The following is a 15,675-nucleotide window of genomic DNA, read 5'->3' as shown; positions in this document are numbered from 1 at the left end:
GTTTATTTATATAGCCCTAAATCACAAGTGTCTCAAAGGGCTGCACAAACCACAACGACATCCTCGGTTCAGATCCCACATCAGGGCAAAGAAAAACTCAACCCACAATGTTGTCGTATATTCAGGATTTAGAAATTTATACACGCAAACCAACAGATACTGCCAAAAGACTACCATCCAAATGTGTAAGAGCTTTTCTTCCTGTCACTCACTCATAGCAGTGACCTGGAGAACCGGTGGAAAAAAATGTGACTCCAAAGATTGTTAGCAGATTAGCAAACAACAGAGAAGAAGTTTGATTATTTTTAATAAAATTCAGATTTTTTTTTTTTTTTTTAAACACTATTTTTTTTAAAACACGCTTTGCAATGGGACGTTGCCATACATGAATATGGATCTTGATGTTCTAAACAAATATTTTAGTTGATATAAATTAGGGCTGTCAAATGATTATTTTTTTTTACTCAGATTTATCACATTTTAAAATTTGGATTAATCATGATTAATCACAGGTGATTACTCGCGTATATACATAAAATTTGCTTAAGAAAATATATATTTGTATACAAATGAAATTTTACGGTCAGAATGTCATCCAGGAACGTTTTTAATCGTTTTACTTGAACTCATTTATTGGCACACAACCTGTTAACAGTTTTATATAAAGTTATTTCAGGCTGTATTTTGGAGTGCAATTTGCCAGCTACCACAACAGTTGGAGTCTTCTCACTCATTTTTGTACTGACATATGCAGTAATCTGATCACTGACCGTAGAGCGGTCAAGCTAAAAGAGTTTGTGCGGTCAAAATAATACTGCATGATTAATCTAAGTGTGTTCATTATTAATACAATATTTTTTTGGTGATTAATAACATGAGTTAATGTGTTCATGTTGATTAATAATAAGTACCAATGATAGTCACATACACACTAGGTGTGGTGAAATTACTCTCTGCATTTGACCCATCCCCTTGTTCACCTCCTGGGAGGCAAGGGGAGCAGTGAGCAGCAGCGGTGGCCGCGCTTGGGAATTAATAATAATGATAATTAATATAAATACTAATATCTTTTTTGTTGAGTCTTCTGTCGGGCTGTCAAAGTTAACGCATTAACGCATGTGATTAATAAAAATAAATGATCGCGCTATCAAATATCCATCCATCCATTTTCTACCGCTTATTCCCTTCGGGGTCGCGGGGGGCGCTGGAGCCTATCTCAGCTACAATCTGGCGGAAGGCGGGGTACACCCTGGACAAGTCGCCACCTCATCGCAGGGCCAACACAGATAGACAGACAACATTCACACTCACATTCACACACTAGGGCCAATTTAGTGTTGCCAATCAACCTATCCTGTCTTTGGCGGTGGGAGGAAGCCGGAGTACCCGGAGGGAACCCACGCAGTCACAGGGAGAACATGCAAACTCCACACAGAAAGATCCCGAGCCCGGGATTGAACCCAGGACTACTCAGGACCTTCGTATTGTGAGGCAGACGCACTATATGAATGAAGATTAATCATATCCGGGCGAAGACGTGCGCGTTTGTTTCACGGTCTGTGATCATGATGCGAGGCGGTCAATTTCGCTTCAAAGCAGAACTTTTGATAAAACTGGGTAACTCGTGGGTATTGCAGCGACAAACGTTTTTATCATCGGCGCACATCAAGTTTAAAATACCGTATTTTTCGGACTATAAGTCGCAGTTTTTTTCATAGTTTGGCCGGGGGTGCGACTTATACTCAGGAGCGACTTATGTGTGAAATTATTAACACATTACCGTAAAATATCAAATAATATTATTTAGCTCATTCACGTAAGAAACTAGACCAGGGGTCGGCAACCCGCGGTTCTAGAGCCGCATGCGGCTCTTTAGCGCCGCCCTAGTGGCTCTCTGGAGCTTTTTAAAAAATGTATGAAAAATGGAAAAAGATGAGGGGAAAAAATATATTTTTTGTTTTAATATGGTTTCTGTAGGACAAACATGACACAAACCTCCCTAATTGTTATAAAGCACACTGCCAGCTTCGCAGATTCGAGTATTTGGCGAGCGCCGTTTTGTCCTACTAATTTTGGCGGTCCTTGAACTCACCGTAGTTTGTTTACATGTATAACTTTCTCCGACTTTCTAGGACGTGTTTTATGCCACTTCTTTTTCTGTCTCATTTTGTCCACCAAACTTTTAACGTTGTGCGTGAATGCACAAAGGTGAGTTTTGTTCACGTTATTGACTTGTGGGGAGTGCTAATTGGGCATATTTGGTCACTGCATGACTGCAAGCTAATCGATGCTAACATGCTATTTAGGCTAGCTATATGTACATATTGCATCATTATGCCTCATTTGTAGCTATATTTGAGCTCATTTAGTTTCCTTTAAGTCCTCTTAATTCAATTTATATCTCATGACACACTATCTGTATGTAATATGGCTTTTAATTTTTTGCGGCTCCAGACAGTTTTGTTTTTGTATTTTTGGTCCAATATGGCTCTTTCAACATTTTGGGTTGCCGACCCCTGGACTAGACGTATAAGATTTCATGGGATTTAGCGATTAGGAGTGACAGATTGTTTGGTAAACGTATAGCATGTTCTATATGTTATAGTTATTTGAATGACTCTTACCATAATATGTTACGTTAACATACCAGGCACGTTCTCAGTTGGTTATTTATGCCTCATATAACGTACACTTATTCAGCCTGTTGTTCACTATTCTTTATTTATTTTAAATTGCCTTTCAAATGTCTATTCTTGGTGTTGGATTTTATCAAATAAATTTCCCCAAAAAATGCGACTTATACTCCAGTGCGACGTATATATGTTTTTTTCCTTCTTTATTATGTATTTTCGGCCGGTGCGACTTATACTCCGGAGCGACGTATAGTCCGAAAACTACGGTACTATCTTAAAGCGAAACACGTACTCGAGGATGGCGCCGACATTGTTGCCAATCCTCTTAGCGACTTTTTTGTAAACAGCTACTAGCGACAAATCTAGTGACTTTTCCCAGGGATACTGGAGACTTTTTTGTGTTTTTGTAGACAGAGGTGACAGTCACCGTCCTCAGCGAGAAGTGACGGGTGCTGCCGGTCAGCTGGTGCTGCTGCGCCGATAGCTACATGCTTGCATGAATGCTAGCTACATTGACAAGAAGCAGAGGCGATCACTACGCTGGCAAAGTTTACTGAGTCAATGTTGTCATCAAAAGTACCAGTTAAGTTAAACAATGCCTTTGCTAAACGGATGCCACCTCATGTAGGACACCTAACATCTGTGAAGACCAAGTCCTGCAAGAAGATGTCATTCCACAGCTGATCTGTCATACAATACCTGGGAGAGGCACAAACACAGCAAGGATGAACTGTACTACACAAACAAAAGCATTGATTTGCAACTACGGACTAAATGTGAATTTATTTTGCTTCCTGGAGAACGTTGGACATCTGTAAGTAATCACAACAAGCTGGGGTCGCATCGTAGCAAAACAAATGATCAGCATCGCCATCTGAAAAAGGTAAACAAACTTGTTTGTTTCAACAACTGTTTGAACTAAAGAAGCGTAAACGATGCACTATGTGAAGTTGTTTATGAGTGTGTTTACTACACACATTACTTGGTTTTTATCTAGTCTGCACTTTGTCTGTGTTATTATTATTATTGGCTTTGATCTAGTTTGCACTTTGTCTATATTATTACTATTATCATTATTATTGACTCATTCTATTTTTTATTTTCCTATTTTAATGATGTTGGGTCTGTGTTGTTCTTGTTGTTGGGGATAAGTGTTGTAAATGAGCTTTGGCTACAAACACTATGATGCATACATTGGATAACTGTTTCAGATGTCTATGTTTTGTATCTGTCCTATTTCAAATAAACCTCTATAATAATAATACATTATAAATTAGTAACTGTACCTTGTTTGCAAGATTATTGCAAATTGCAATAATGTGCATTTAATGCTTACTGTCACCAAGTTTTGAGCAAATCAAAGACTTGCAGTTCAGCAAAACATTTAAAAAACATTCCTGTATGACATTCTGACTACCAAATTGCATTTGTCTCCAAATATTGGGGTATTTTCTTCAGCAAATTGTATTTATGCAAGCGTGATTAATCATGATTCATCACAGGTTTAGAGTGTGATTCATCTAATTTAAAAAATGAATCACTTGACAGCTCTGGTCTTTTGTCATCCACACTAATGAGTAACCCAGCCCCGGAAAACCACTGTTTTATTGCTTTAAAGTGTCAAAAGTGCTCACAACACTGAGCTATAATGTTGAGGCATAAATAAAATGATCCGTCATGTTTTAAAACGAACTGACAAACTGCTGTCAGTGGCGGCACATCAACCAATGGACTCTGCTTTGTCAATGTTTCATTACTTGACCATGAATGTTTGTGTTTGTTTTGTAACATCACTGGCCCAGTGTCAATAGAATGTGTTGCTTCAGTCGGGTGTGCCACAGATTTATCTGCTACTGAGACTACAATCACCTTTTTTTAACCTACCGCATTTTTCGGAGTATAAGTCGCACCGGAGTATAAGTCACACCTGCCGAAAATGCATAACAAAAAAGGAAAAAAACATATATAAGTCGCACTGGAGTATACAGTAAGTCGCATTTTTGGGGGAAATGTATTTGATAAAACCCAACACCAAGAATATAAATTTGAAAGGCAATTTAAAATAAATAAAGAATAGTGAACAACAGGCTGAATAAGTGTACGTTATATGACGCATAAATAACCAACTGAGAACGTGCCTGGTATGTTAACGTAACATATTATGGTAAGAGTCATTCAAATAACTATAACATATAGAACATGCTATACGTTTACCAAACAATCTGTCACTCCTAATCGCTAAATCCCATGAAATCTTATACGTCTAGTCTCTTACGTGAATGAGCTAAATAATATTATTTGATATTTTACGGTAATGTGTTAATAATTTCACACATAAGTCGCTCCTGAGTATAAGTCGCACCCCCGGCCAAACTAGGAAAGAAGCTGCGACTTATAGTCCGAAAAATACGGTACCCTGGCAAATAAGTGGTACATACGCAGACTAATAACACAATCATGTTTATTTGTTTAGTCGCTAGAGTTCACCTTCTTCGCTATTTTTACTTCTTGCCTGTACTTTGCCTCCTTGCTCTGCATACTGGGGTCCAAGCTAACATAAGAATGTACCAGCTCGTTCACTTAGTTATCATTTTGTGTTGCCATTCCTTGCACCACACACTACAGTGGCCTTCGAGGGTCAAAACTTGCTTTGAGAAGTGAAAATTCACAGCTAATTTCCATCGAAAAATACAATTTCATAATTTCTTTAAGCATGCCATATACTATTGGAAAGAAACTTTTTGATTTATCACATGATTGGGGGCTGAGCTCCCCTAAACTTCTGCGCTAATAAGCAAAAAACAATGAAATAAACTTGTGCAACAAACAGCTAAGAAACACCATATTTTAATAAAATCTGAAAAATAACCTTGTCCAAAGATTTTTATTTAATTTTTAATGACAATAAAAAAAACTAGAGGGTCACAGTTTTGGCTTCACGAAAGTCAATGGCTCCGTAAATGTGGTTGAAAACAACCGTTTCATTAGAGGGATTTTCCAATGTAAAACACATTTTGAAAAACGTATGCATTCTTTACATCATCACAGTTAAGTCCTATGTGGCATGCTATGAAAAATCTCATACTGACATGGCCAAAAACTGAGTTAAAGTCAATCTGCATTGGCATTTTCATGCTAGAAATTATACAAAATGCATGTACAAGCATCAAAAGTTGTACAGATATTGCTATATTCACAAAAATAACAAACTGACAATTAGTAATATTTGAATCTGGTCTGACAAGTTTGGGGAAACACAGTATTTTGCACTATATTTTAAAGAGTTCCGGTGGGTTCGAGCATATTCTAGAACAGGGGTGTCCAAACCTTTTCCAGGGAGGGCCGCCAACTGAAAAATCTAAATATGTTGAAAATACTTTTCATTTTCAAAACAAATATAATACAGTTGTCCCTGATTTATTGGTTCCGGACATGCAAAAAATTAATTTCCGCGAAGTTGGAATCATTAAGTATAAAATATCATTATATTATATTTGATTCCAACTTCCGTGAAGTTGGAATCAAATATTGTCAAAGCTTGAGCATAAAAAACTGTTTACAACCTTCTAAATATATTTATCAACATTATGAGAGCCCTCTAGACTGGAAATAACACTTTTAGTTGCCTTTACACTTTTCCAATCCAATATAGCAGTGATTCTCAAACTGTGGAACACGGGCTCTATCGAGTAATACGCCCAAGTTCTGATTCTTCATTTAAGTAAAGTGTTCAAACTGTGTGTAATGTTACAGTGGCCAAAGATATTAAATGTTCTGGTCAAATAAAACCTCTGCCATGTTTTTAATGAATTAACTAGTATAATAGAGTTGACTATTGTTTAATGCTGGTCATTATGTTGGTACTTGGAGAGCCAAGTGTTTTCTGAAATGGTATTTGGTGAAAAAAGTTTGAGAACCACCGTAATGTAGTAATACTATCTGAGGCTGAGTCAATCAGTCGCCAGGATACTGAACGGAGTGTTCGGATTGGTTTGGTCTCATCAAGTTGCAAATACTACATTAGTAGTATAGTAGTAGCAGTATTTTATGCTTCAAAATGCTCAATTTAGGACCAAAAAAATGAAATTGTATATAAATCCAAAAAAGATACAATATTTGAAGCGCAATGCGGTGAGGAATGACTATACCTCACATTTTTTAAGGAAAGATTGCCTGTCTGTTTTTTGTTATTAGGGTCAACATTTTAACTTGTTTTCATTACATTACACTTGTTTGATTTTTTATTCCACTTTTTACGTTTAAACCTTTTTTTTTTTAAGCATTTTTAGGATGTGCCACGGGACGTTAACAAATTAGCTGCAGGTTGGACGCGGCTGTTGCAGAATATTCTAAAATAAACTGGGACCAGCTAAAAATAGAAATACTATTACTGTATTCTATGCCACTTTCCTGTGTCATTTCCAGCTAATACACAATACAATTATATTTAGCTAAACATTTGGCCAGGTATGAATACTTTAGGGCTTAATGGTATGTAAGATACTTGTACTGAGTTTTAAGCACTCCATTGATGAGAATACCAAATCCCAATTTTCTCTGGACTTCCAATAAAAATGAAAGAATGTGATCACCTTTGAGGTATCATTGAATTATCAGTCATGACCACGCGGTTTCCATTCATAGGGTATTTCTGGCTATGGCGTTAAATGTGCGCACTTTGCTCACATCTGCCACCTTCAGGCTGTACTCAGGTGCTGACAGAGAAGCTCCCATTGTCACGCTGCTGTTCCTGCGCAAAAAAAAAAGCCTTGTAATGTTTGTGGCGTTGGTAATTGACTAACTCTACAGTTCCAGACAAAGTTTTGGAGGCAATTACAAAGGCAGTTGAATGAGAAAAGATGGACAAACCTGAACTTCATGGCAGAATCTCTGCTGGAGCGAGCAGAGCAGTGAAACTCTTGAGCTCCCGATCCTTCTAAAATTCTTTGCAGGTTTCTCTCTGTGATCCCACCACCTGTATTAAATAGATTAAATGAATAAACACATGTACACAAGTCACATAAATTACTTGCACAAGAAAGAAACGCTAACCTGGCATGATGGTAATTCTACCTTTAGCCTGGAGGGGGAGAAAACGTCAAACATTAGAATGTAGACTTGGTAGAATGGAACCACAAAATCCCATGAAGAGAACACAGTCGTCAGAAAAAACATTCAAAAGTCACACTGAACACCAAAAGTTTGAAATAAAGACTCATTTGTTCACGTCAAAGCTAAGGTAGATGTTTCTTTATGAGCAATGGTCAACTTATTTTTACACTCGCAGAGTAGACATTAATACAGGGTTTCCCCTTAATGTATTTTATTGTGGCGGTGCGCAGCGGCAACATATTCGCCACCACAACTTAAAAATTAGGGTTGTTTTTTTTACGTGAAAACCAAATGAAGTAAAATAATATATTGTAGCCTCCGGAAGAAGACACACAAAGTCCGACACTCTTTTTATCTTTTATTGCCAATATTTTGCTTACAATGGGCCCAATGTGATGCCATTTTTTTGCTGCATCTTTTACATGTACTGTCATATTGTACATGGTAATTGGGATTTTTTATATATTGTATATATTATATCAAAATATAATATAATAATACAATACATCAGTATATATTATATACTGTATATACAAACCCCGTTTCCATATGAGTTGGGAAATTGTGTTAGATGTAAATATAAACAGAATACAATGAGTGAATGTGAGTGTGAATGTTGTCTGTCTATCTGTGTTGGCCCTGCGATGAGATGGCGACTTGTCCAGGGTGTACCCCGCCTTCCGGCCCATTGTAGCTGAGATAGGCTCCAGCGCCCCCCGCGACCCCGAAGGGAATAAGCGGTAGAAAATGGATGGATGGATGGACAATGATTTGTAAATCCTTTTCAACCCATATTCAATTGAATGCACTACAAAGACAAGATATTTGATGTTCAAACTCATAAACTTTATTTTTTTTTTTTTGCAAATAATAATTAACTTGAGATTTCATGGCTGCAACACGTGCCAAAGTAGTTGGGAAAGGGCATGTTCCCCACTGTGTTACATCACCTTTTCTTTTAACAACACTCAATAAACGATTGGGAACTGAGGAAACTACTTGTTGAAGCTTTGAAAGTGGAATTCTTTCCCATTCTTGTTTTATGTAGAGCTTCAGTCTTTCAACAGTCCGGGGTCTCCACTGTCGTATTTTACGCTTCATAATGCGCCACACATTTTCGATGGGAGACAGGTCTGGACTGCATGCGGGCCAGGAAAGTACCCGCACTCTTTTTTTACGAAGCCACGCTGTTGTAACACGTGCTGAATGTGGCTTGGCATTGTCTTGCTGAAATAAGCAGGGGCGTCCATGAAAAAGACGGCGCTTAGATGGCAGCATATGTTGTTCCAAAACCTGTACGTACCTTTCAGCATTAATGGTGCCTTCACAGATGTGTAAGTTACCCATTCCTTGGGCACTAATACACCCCCATACCATCACAGATGCTGGCTTTTGAACTTTGCGTCGATAACAGTCTGGATGGTTCGCTTCCCCTTTGGTCCGGATGACACGATGTCGAATATTTCCAAAAACAATTTGAAATGTGGACTCGTCAGACAACAAAACACTTTTCCACTTTGCATGAGTCCATCTTAGATGATCTCGGGCCCAGAGAAGCCGGCGGCGTTTCTGGATGTTGTTGATAAATGGCTTTCGCTTTGCATAGTAGAGCTTTGACTTGCACTTACAGATGTAGCGACCAACTGTATTTAGTGACAGTGGTTTTCTGAAGTGTTCCTGAGCCCATTTGGTGATATCCTTTAGAGATTGATGTCGGTTTTTGATACAGTACCGTCTGAGGGATCGAAGGTCACGGTCATTCAATGTTGGTTTCCGGCCATGCCGCTTACGTGGAGTGATTTCTCCAGATTCTCTGAACCTTTTGATGATGTTGAAATCCCTACATTTCTTGCAATTGCACTTTGAGAAACATTGTTCTTAAACTGTTTGACTATTTGCTCACGCAGTTGTGGACAAAGGGGTGTACCTCGCCCCATCCTTTCTTGTGAAAGACTGAGCATTTTTTGGGAAGCTGTTTTTATACCCAATCATGGCACCCACCTGTTCCCAATTAGCCTGCACACCTGTGGGATGTTCCAAATAAGTGTTTGATGAGCATTCCTCAACTTTATCAGTATTTATTGCCACCTTTCCCAACTTCTTTGTCACGTGTTGCTGGCATCAAATTCTAAAGTTAATGATTATTTGCAAAAAAAAAATGTTTATCAGTTTGAACATCAAATATGTTGTCTTTGTAGCATATTCAACTGAATATGGGTTGAAAATTATTTGCAAATCATTGTATTCCGTTTATATTTACATCTAACACATTTTCCCAACTCATATGGAAACGGTGTTTGTATAATATGTAAATATTACATACAGCATATATTATATTTTATATTGCTACCATGGCAAATTTTTTGTCTACTTAATACCTTTTGTCTTCGCCTTCTTTTTGCGCCCTTGTGTGCACTATCCTTTCCATCCTTGTAACTGAGCTACTGTGTGGAACAATTTCCTTTGTGGATCAATAAAGTTTGTCTAAGTCTAAGTCTAATTTCAACACATATTTCTCCCGTGCACAGATGTCCATCTCTGTGCGTGACTTGCAAACATTCAACACTTCCTCATTCTCCACCAACATAATGTGTTCACAGACCATGGGAAAAATGACCATCGTAACACACTAACATACACATTAACATCAGCAGGTAGTTACAGTATGAATTATGTGCGCGATGTTGACTAGTGATGCACCGAACATTTGGCTGCTGAAAAAAGACGTACTTTGATCACCAGAAGAGCCAAAACCAGATGTTGTGATGATGTAAGCCATACGCACGGGGTTGCCTGGAGAGGAGGCAGCATGTCTGCAACGTGGACGTACTATAATATATAAGAGATATACCCGCAAACAGCGATCTACAAAATTTAAGATGACAGTGGCTTTTAAGGAGAGAACGGCTCCCAGCAGCGCGGTTTTCGACGCGGACAGAGAGGGACAGAAGTAAAGATCGAGTCTCTAAATACAAGTATAGTTTACAATATTACAATAAATAAATGATAGATTTGTTGATAGTCGTTTTTAATAAACAAAGAGTCACTAAAAGGATTGGAGAAATCTCTAGAAAAAAAAAATCTCCACAAGGTACATTATACTTCAACAATAAAGCAAAACGGTATTACCATATTTTCCGGAACATAGGGCGCACCGGATTATAAGGCGCACTGCCGACAAATGGTCTATTTTTTTTTATCTATTTTCATATATTAGGCGCACCAGATTATAGGGCGCATTATAGGAGTCATATTATCATTTATTTTTTCTAAATGCAAAACACTTCCTTGTGGTCTACATAACATGTAATAGTGGTTCTTTGGTCAAAATGGTGCATAGGTTATGTTTTACAGATCATCTTCAAGTCGCTTTCTGACAGTTGCTTACGGATGCGCCGTTTTGTGGGCGGTCTTATTTATGTGGCTCGCCTTCGGTAGCGTCTTCTCCATGTCACCTATATTGTAGCGGTGTGGCGTGCAAGGACGGGAGTGGAAGAAGTGTCAAAAGATGGAGCTAACTGCTTTAATAACATTCTGACTTTACTTCAATCAATAAGGGAGCAGCATCTCCTCATCCGGAAACAACAACACCGGAAATGTGTCCCATGAAAAACTGTCCGACTGTAACTCTAATAACTAAAGCACCATAATAATACTCGTATGTTTAATGCGCCGACAAACCTTCAAGCGATGCGGCTTCATAGCTTACCAAAGTCGTACTAAAACATTTTGATAGAGTTTTGAGCGCCGTGTGTAATGTTCTATATTTTCAATGGATCATATAACATGTTGGTGTTGTTTACTTGAGACCCATCATAGTGCAGCCTACACTTATCTCTTATGTGTGACTGCCATCTACTGGTCACACTTATCATTACACCATGTACCAAATAAAATAGCTTCGAGGTGGGTGAGCTCAACCAAACTTATTCCTTACATTAGGCGCACCGGGCTATAAGGCGCACTGTCGAGTTTTGAAAAAAAAAAAAAGGATTTTAAGTGCGCCTTATAGTCCGGAAAATACAGTATGTAAGAAAAATATATGTTAATGCTATAATGAATAACATCCATCCATCCATTTTCTACCGCTTATTCCCTTCGAGGTCGCTGGAGCCTATCTCAGCTCCAATCGGGTGGAAGGCAGGGTACACCCTGGACAAGTCGCCACCTCATCGCAGATAATGAATAACAGATATGTTTTAAATGTATGTATACATTTCTTGCCTTTTTCAAGAAAATATATCAATCAATCAATGTTTATTTATATAGCCCTAAATCAAAACCGCAATAAAAGTACACCTCCAGGCAACTTCAACCCTAAACTAACACCCTCCCCGGATTGTTAATAATCAAATATAAACAATCAAATGCAGATATTTTTCTTATGCCTTCTGATCTCTCTCTCTCTCTATGTCCACTACTTGCTGTACATATCCTACCAAATCAGACATACACTGTTTCAATATCCATTTCTCTGTTCTCAGTTGTTGATGACTGATGATAACAACCAAACCTAACCCCCCCACCTCCCCTCCACATCCCGAATTGTAAATAATGTAAATAATTCAATGTATACACCCTGATGATTATCTTGTGTGATGACTCTATTATGATGATAGTATATATGATAGTATATATCTGTATCATGAATCAATTTAAGTGGACCCCGACTTAAACAAGTTGAAAAACTTATTCGGGTGTTACCATTTAGTGGTCAATTGTACGGAATATGTACTTCACTGTGCAACCTACTAATAAAAGTCTCAATCAATCAATCAAAGTGTCTCAAATGCATCATAGCAAATATTGTGATGACATCATATTGACCACGCCCAACCACCACAGGTATTTTGGCAAACTTGGGGAAACGCTGTAATAACGTTACAATGTTAGTTAAATAACTACCTGCACAGTCAGTAAAAGTTTCATAATTGCAATAGTTCGACCTGAGAACAGATTATTTTAATTTATATAATTTCCTTTGGAAAAATAGTTTCAAAATGCAAGCAATTACGGAGCGGAACAGACCCAAGCGCTTCCACTGAACATGAATTCATACATACTTGATCTACAAGGCGTTTAATGAGCGGGAGTCCTTCCAGTGCAGAGTTGTCACAGCCACTTGTCAACACACGCTGGAAACCTAACGACACCAGCGTTTCCAGGGCAACCGCTGCATCATGGACCATGTCAAAAGCTGAAGAATACAACAGAGCAAATAAATATGTCAACACAAGTCTTTCTAAACTCATAAAACAAATCATATTTGAAATACAGTACCTCGATGGAAGGTCACAGGCATGGGCCGAGCAGCAGCTACAGTAAAAAAGTAGAACATTAAAATTACAATAGAATACTGCTTAGCATTCCATAGCACATACTTCAATTTCCAAAGAACTACTGTACCTAGAAACTCCATGCACAGCTCTGCATCCACCCTCCCATCCTCTGTCAGGGCTCCCAGCACAAATCCATCCGCTCCATGGTTCTTCATCTCCTCCATGTCTTTCCTCATCACCTCCACTTCCTGGTCCGAGTAAAGGAAGTCGCCCCCACGAGGCCGGATCATCACATAGACTGGGATTTTCACATACCTTTTTACAACCTGCACTAGGCCTGCAATAGGATACATAAATATGAGAGATACGTGTTTGGTTAACCACAGAGCTGGTATGTGAAATTGTGAATGTTCTCACCAACACTGGGAGTGAGCCCTCCTTCCATGAGACTGCAACACAGCTCAAGTCGACCTGCACCTGTCAGAGGGGAGACAAACCTCAGGTTGACTTATGACAGGGGAAATTAAAGCTCGTCATTTGAATAATTTGATAGTGAGCTGATGCAATGTTACTGTGCTATCTGACAGGTTTTTTTTTTATTTTTAACTGTAAAAAAACAAAACGGTCATATTAACCGAGTCTGTTTGTTGTTAACAAAAGTACACTAACTACCAAACATTTGTATGCTCGTACAACACCTAAAACCTTTAGCATATCAGTATGTGGAATTAAATTATGGAAGGGATTAACCAAAGAAATCAAACAAAGCACCAATATGATTCAGTTTAAGAGACTGTTCAAACTACAAGTGTTCACAAAGTACACAGAACAATAATTATGATGAACATCTTGAACTAGGGATGTCCGATAAATGCTTTAAAATGTAATATCGGAAATTATCGGTATCGGTTTCGTTATTATCGGTATCGGTTTATAAAAGTAAAATGTATGACGTTTTTAAACACCGCTGTGTACACGGACGTAGGGAGAGGTACAGAGAGACAATGAACCTTTAAGGCACTTTCTTTGCGTGCATGCCATCCCAGTCACATAATATCTACCGGCTTTACTCATTACGAATTGACATACAGGTCACACTGAGGGTGGCCGCATAAACAACTTTAACACTGTTACAAATATGCGCCACGCTGTGAACCCACACCAAACAAGAATGACAAACACATTTCGGGAGAACATCCGCACCGTAACACAGCATAAACACAACAGAACAAATATCCAGAATCCCTTGTAGTACTAACTCTTCCGGGACGCTACAATATAAACCCCCCCGCTAACCCCTACCCCCCCACCTCAACCCCGCCCACCTCAACCTCTCATAGTCTCTCTCAGGGAGAGCATGTCCCAAATTCCAAGCTGCTGTTTGGATAGATAGATAGATAGATAGATAGATAGATAGTACTTTATTGATTCCTTCAGGAGAGTTCCCTTAGGAAAATTTAAATTCCAGCAGCAGTGTACAGAATTGAGATCAAATTTAAAAAGTAAAAAGTAAATAATGGGGTTATAAATGGAAACAGAATAGAAAAATATCACAATAAGAATAAAAATAAAAAGCAACAATGAGAATAAAAATATAACAGTAAAATAAGAATATAACAAGAGAAACTAGGCAGTAGTGACCATGTTATGAAAAAGTATTGCACTGTTATTGTTTTGAGGCATGTTAAAAAAAAAGAATGCACTTTGTGACTTCAATAATAAATATGGCAGTGCCATGTTGGCATTTTTTTCCATAACTTGAGTTGATTTATTTTGGAAAACCTTGTTACATTGTTTAATGCATCCAGCGGGACATCACAACAAAATTAGGCATACTAATGTGTTAATTCCACGACTGTATATATCGGTATCGGTTGATATCAGTATCGGTAATTAGGAGTTGGACAATATCGAAATATCGGTAAAAAAGCCATTATCGGACATCTCTATCTTGAACCCTTTTTTTTTTTAGACAATGATTATTTATGCATTTAACATTTGTATGCTTACTATGGTATATTATTTATTTGTTCACTGTTCTGTTACAGAGGACAAGGAAATGCGATAAAATTGCTATGGTATGAAAAGGGGTAGGATTAAATAAGCTCTGCTTCTTCCAAATCCTTTTCGGACGTGCTGTAATGAAACAAGTGGAATTGTGTGATGCATTACATTGTATCGTATGCATGTTCCAAATAAACTGCAACTGAACTGAACTGAACCACATGACCCACCTCCTCGCTCCGCATTGACAGCAGACTCCACGGAGTCCACGCACACCTCCATGAGAAAACCCTCCGCCATAATGACAACCTGGATAAACAAAGCAACTCTGTATTGTCACTATTGATATTATTGCCTCACAGAATGGTGTTTGTATTGAGTCGACTACCTGTCAATCGGACATTGTAATAGTTGACTTTTAGCAGTAGCTAACAAACACGGCTGCGGGTTAGCTACTTCCGGAGCGTTGATTTTACTACATATGTTTCAACGGGTGGACGGGTGAGAGTCTATTGAATATGTGTTGAAACTGAGCAGTGCAATAGTGACCGCCCGCGCGGCATACGCTAAAAGTCAAAAGAAAGTACACACGAAGTCCGCTTTAGAAAAATATGTGAAAAAAAAACATTTGTTTTATGTAATTATGT

The 15,675-nt window shown here is 38.3% G+C and overlaps 1 protein-coding gene across 3 annotated transcripts in view; it reads right to left on the bottom strand.

Annotated features, from left to right (window-relative positions):
- cutc (cutC copper transporter homolog (E. coli)) overlaps positions 1–15,522 on the bottom strand; it is a 16,639-nt gene extending 1,117 nt beyond the window's left edge. Inside the window, exons 1-10 of one of the 3 annotated variants that reach the window (XM_061947057.1) lie at positions 15,417–15,522; positions 15,259–15,337; positions 13,442–13,501; positions 13,152–13,361; positions 13,026–13,061; positions 12,809–12,942; positions 7,686–7,713; positions 7,503–7,608; positions 7,226–7,383; positions 3,410–3,507 (exon numbers count right to left, since the gene is read on the bottom strand). In XM_061947057.1, coding sequence (XP_061803041.1) covers positions 7,272–7,383; positions 7,503–7,608; positions 7,686–7,713; positions 12,809–12,942; positions 13,026–13,061; positions 13,152–13,361; positions 13,442–13,501; positions 15,259–15,328 — 756 coding nt within the window. In that variant the 5' untranslated portion in view covers positions 15,329–15,337; positions 15,417–15,522 and the 3' untranslated portion in view covers positions 3,410–3,507; positions 7,226–7,271. Of the gene's footprint in view, positions 1–3,409; positions 3,508–5,483; positions 7,384–7,502; positions 7,609–7,685; positions 7,714–12,808; positions 12,943–13,025; positions 13,062–13,151; positions 13,362–13,441; positions 13,502–15,258; positions 15,338–15,416 lie in introns of those variants that run through there. The other 2 variants (XM_072915640.1, XM_061946986.2) reach the window with 2 other exon arrangements.
- Positions 15,523–15,675: the final 153 nt, after the last annotated feature.

Source organism: Nerophis lumbriciformis, linkage group LG02 (genome assembly GCF_033978685.3).
Source record: "Nerophis lumbriciformis linkage group LG02, RoL_Nlum_v2.1, whole genome shotgun sequence".
NCBI classification, from domain to species: Eukaryota; Metazoa; Chordata; class Actinopteri; order Syngnathiformes; family Syngnathidae; genus Nerophis; species Nerophis lumbriciformis.
This window is presented reverse-complemented; position numbering and strand designations above follow the sequence as displayed.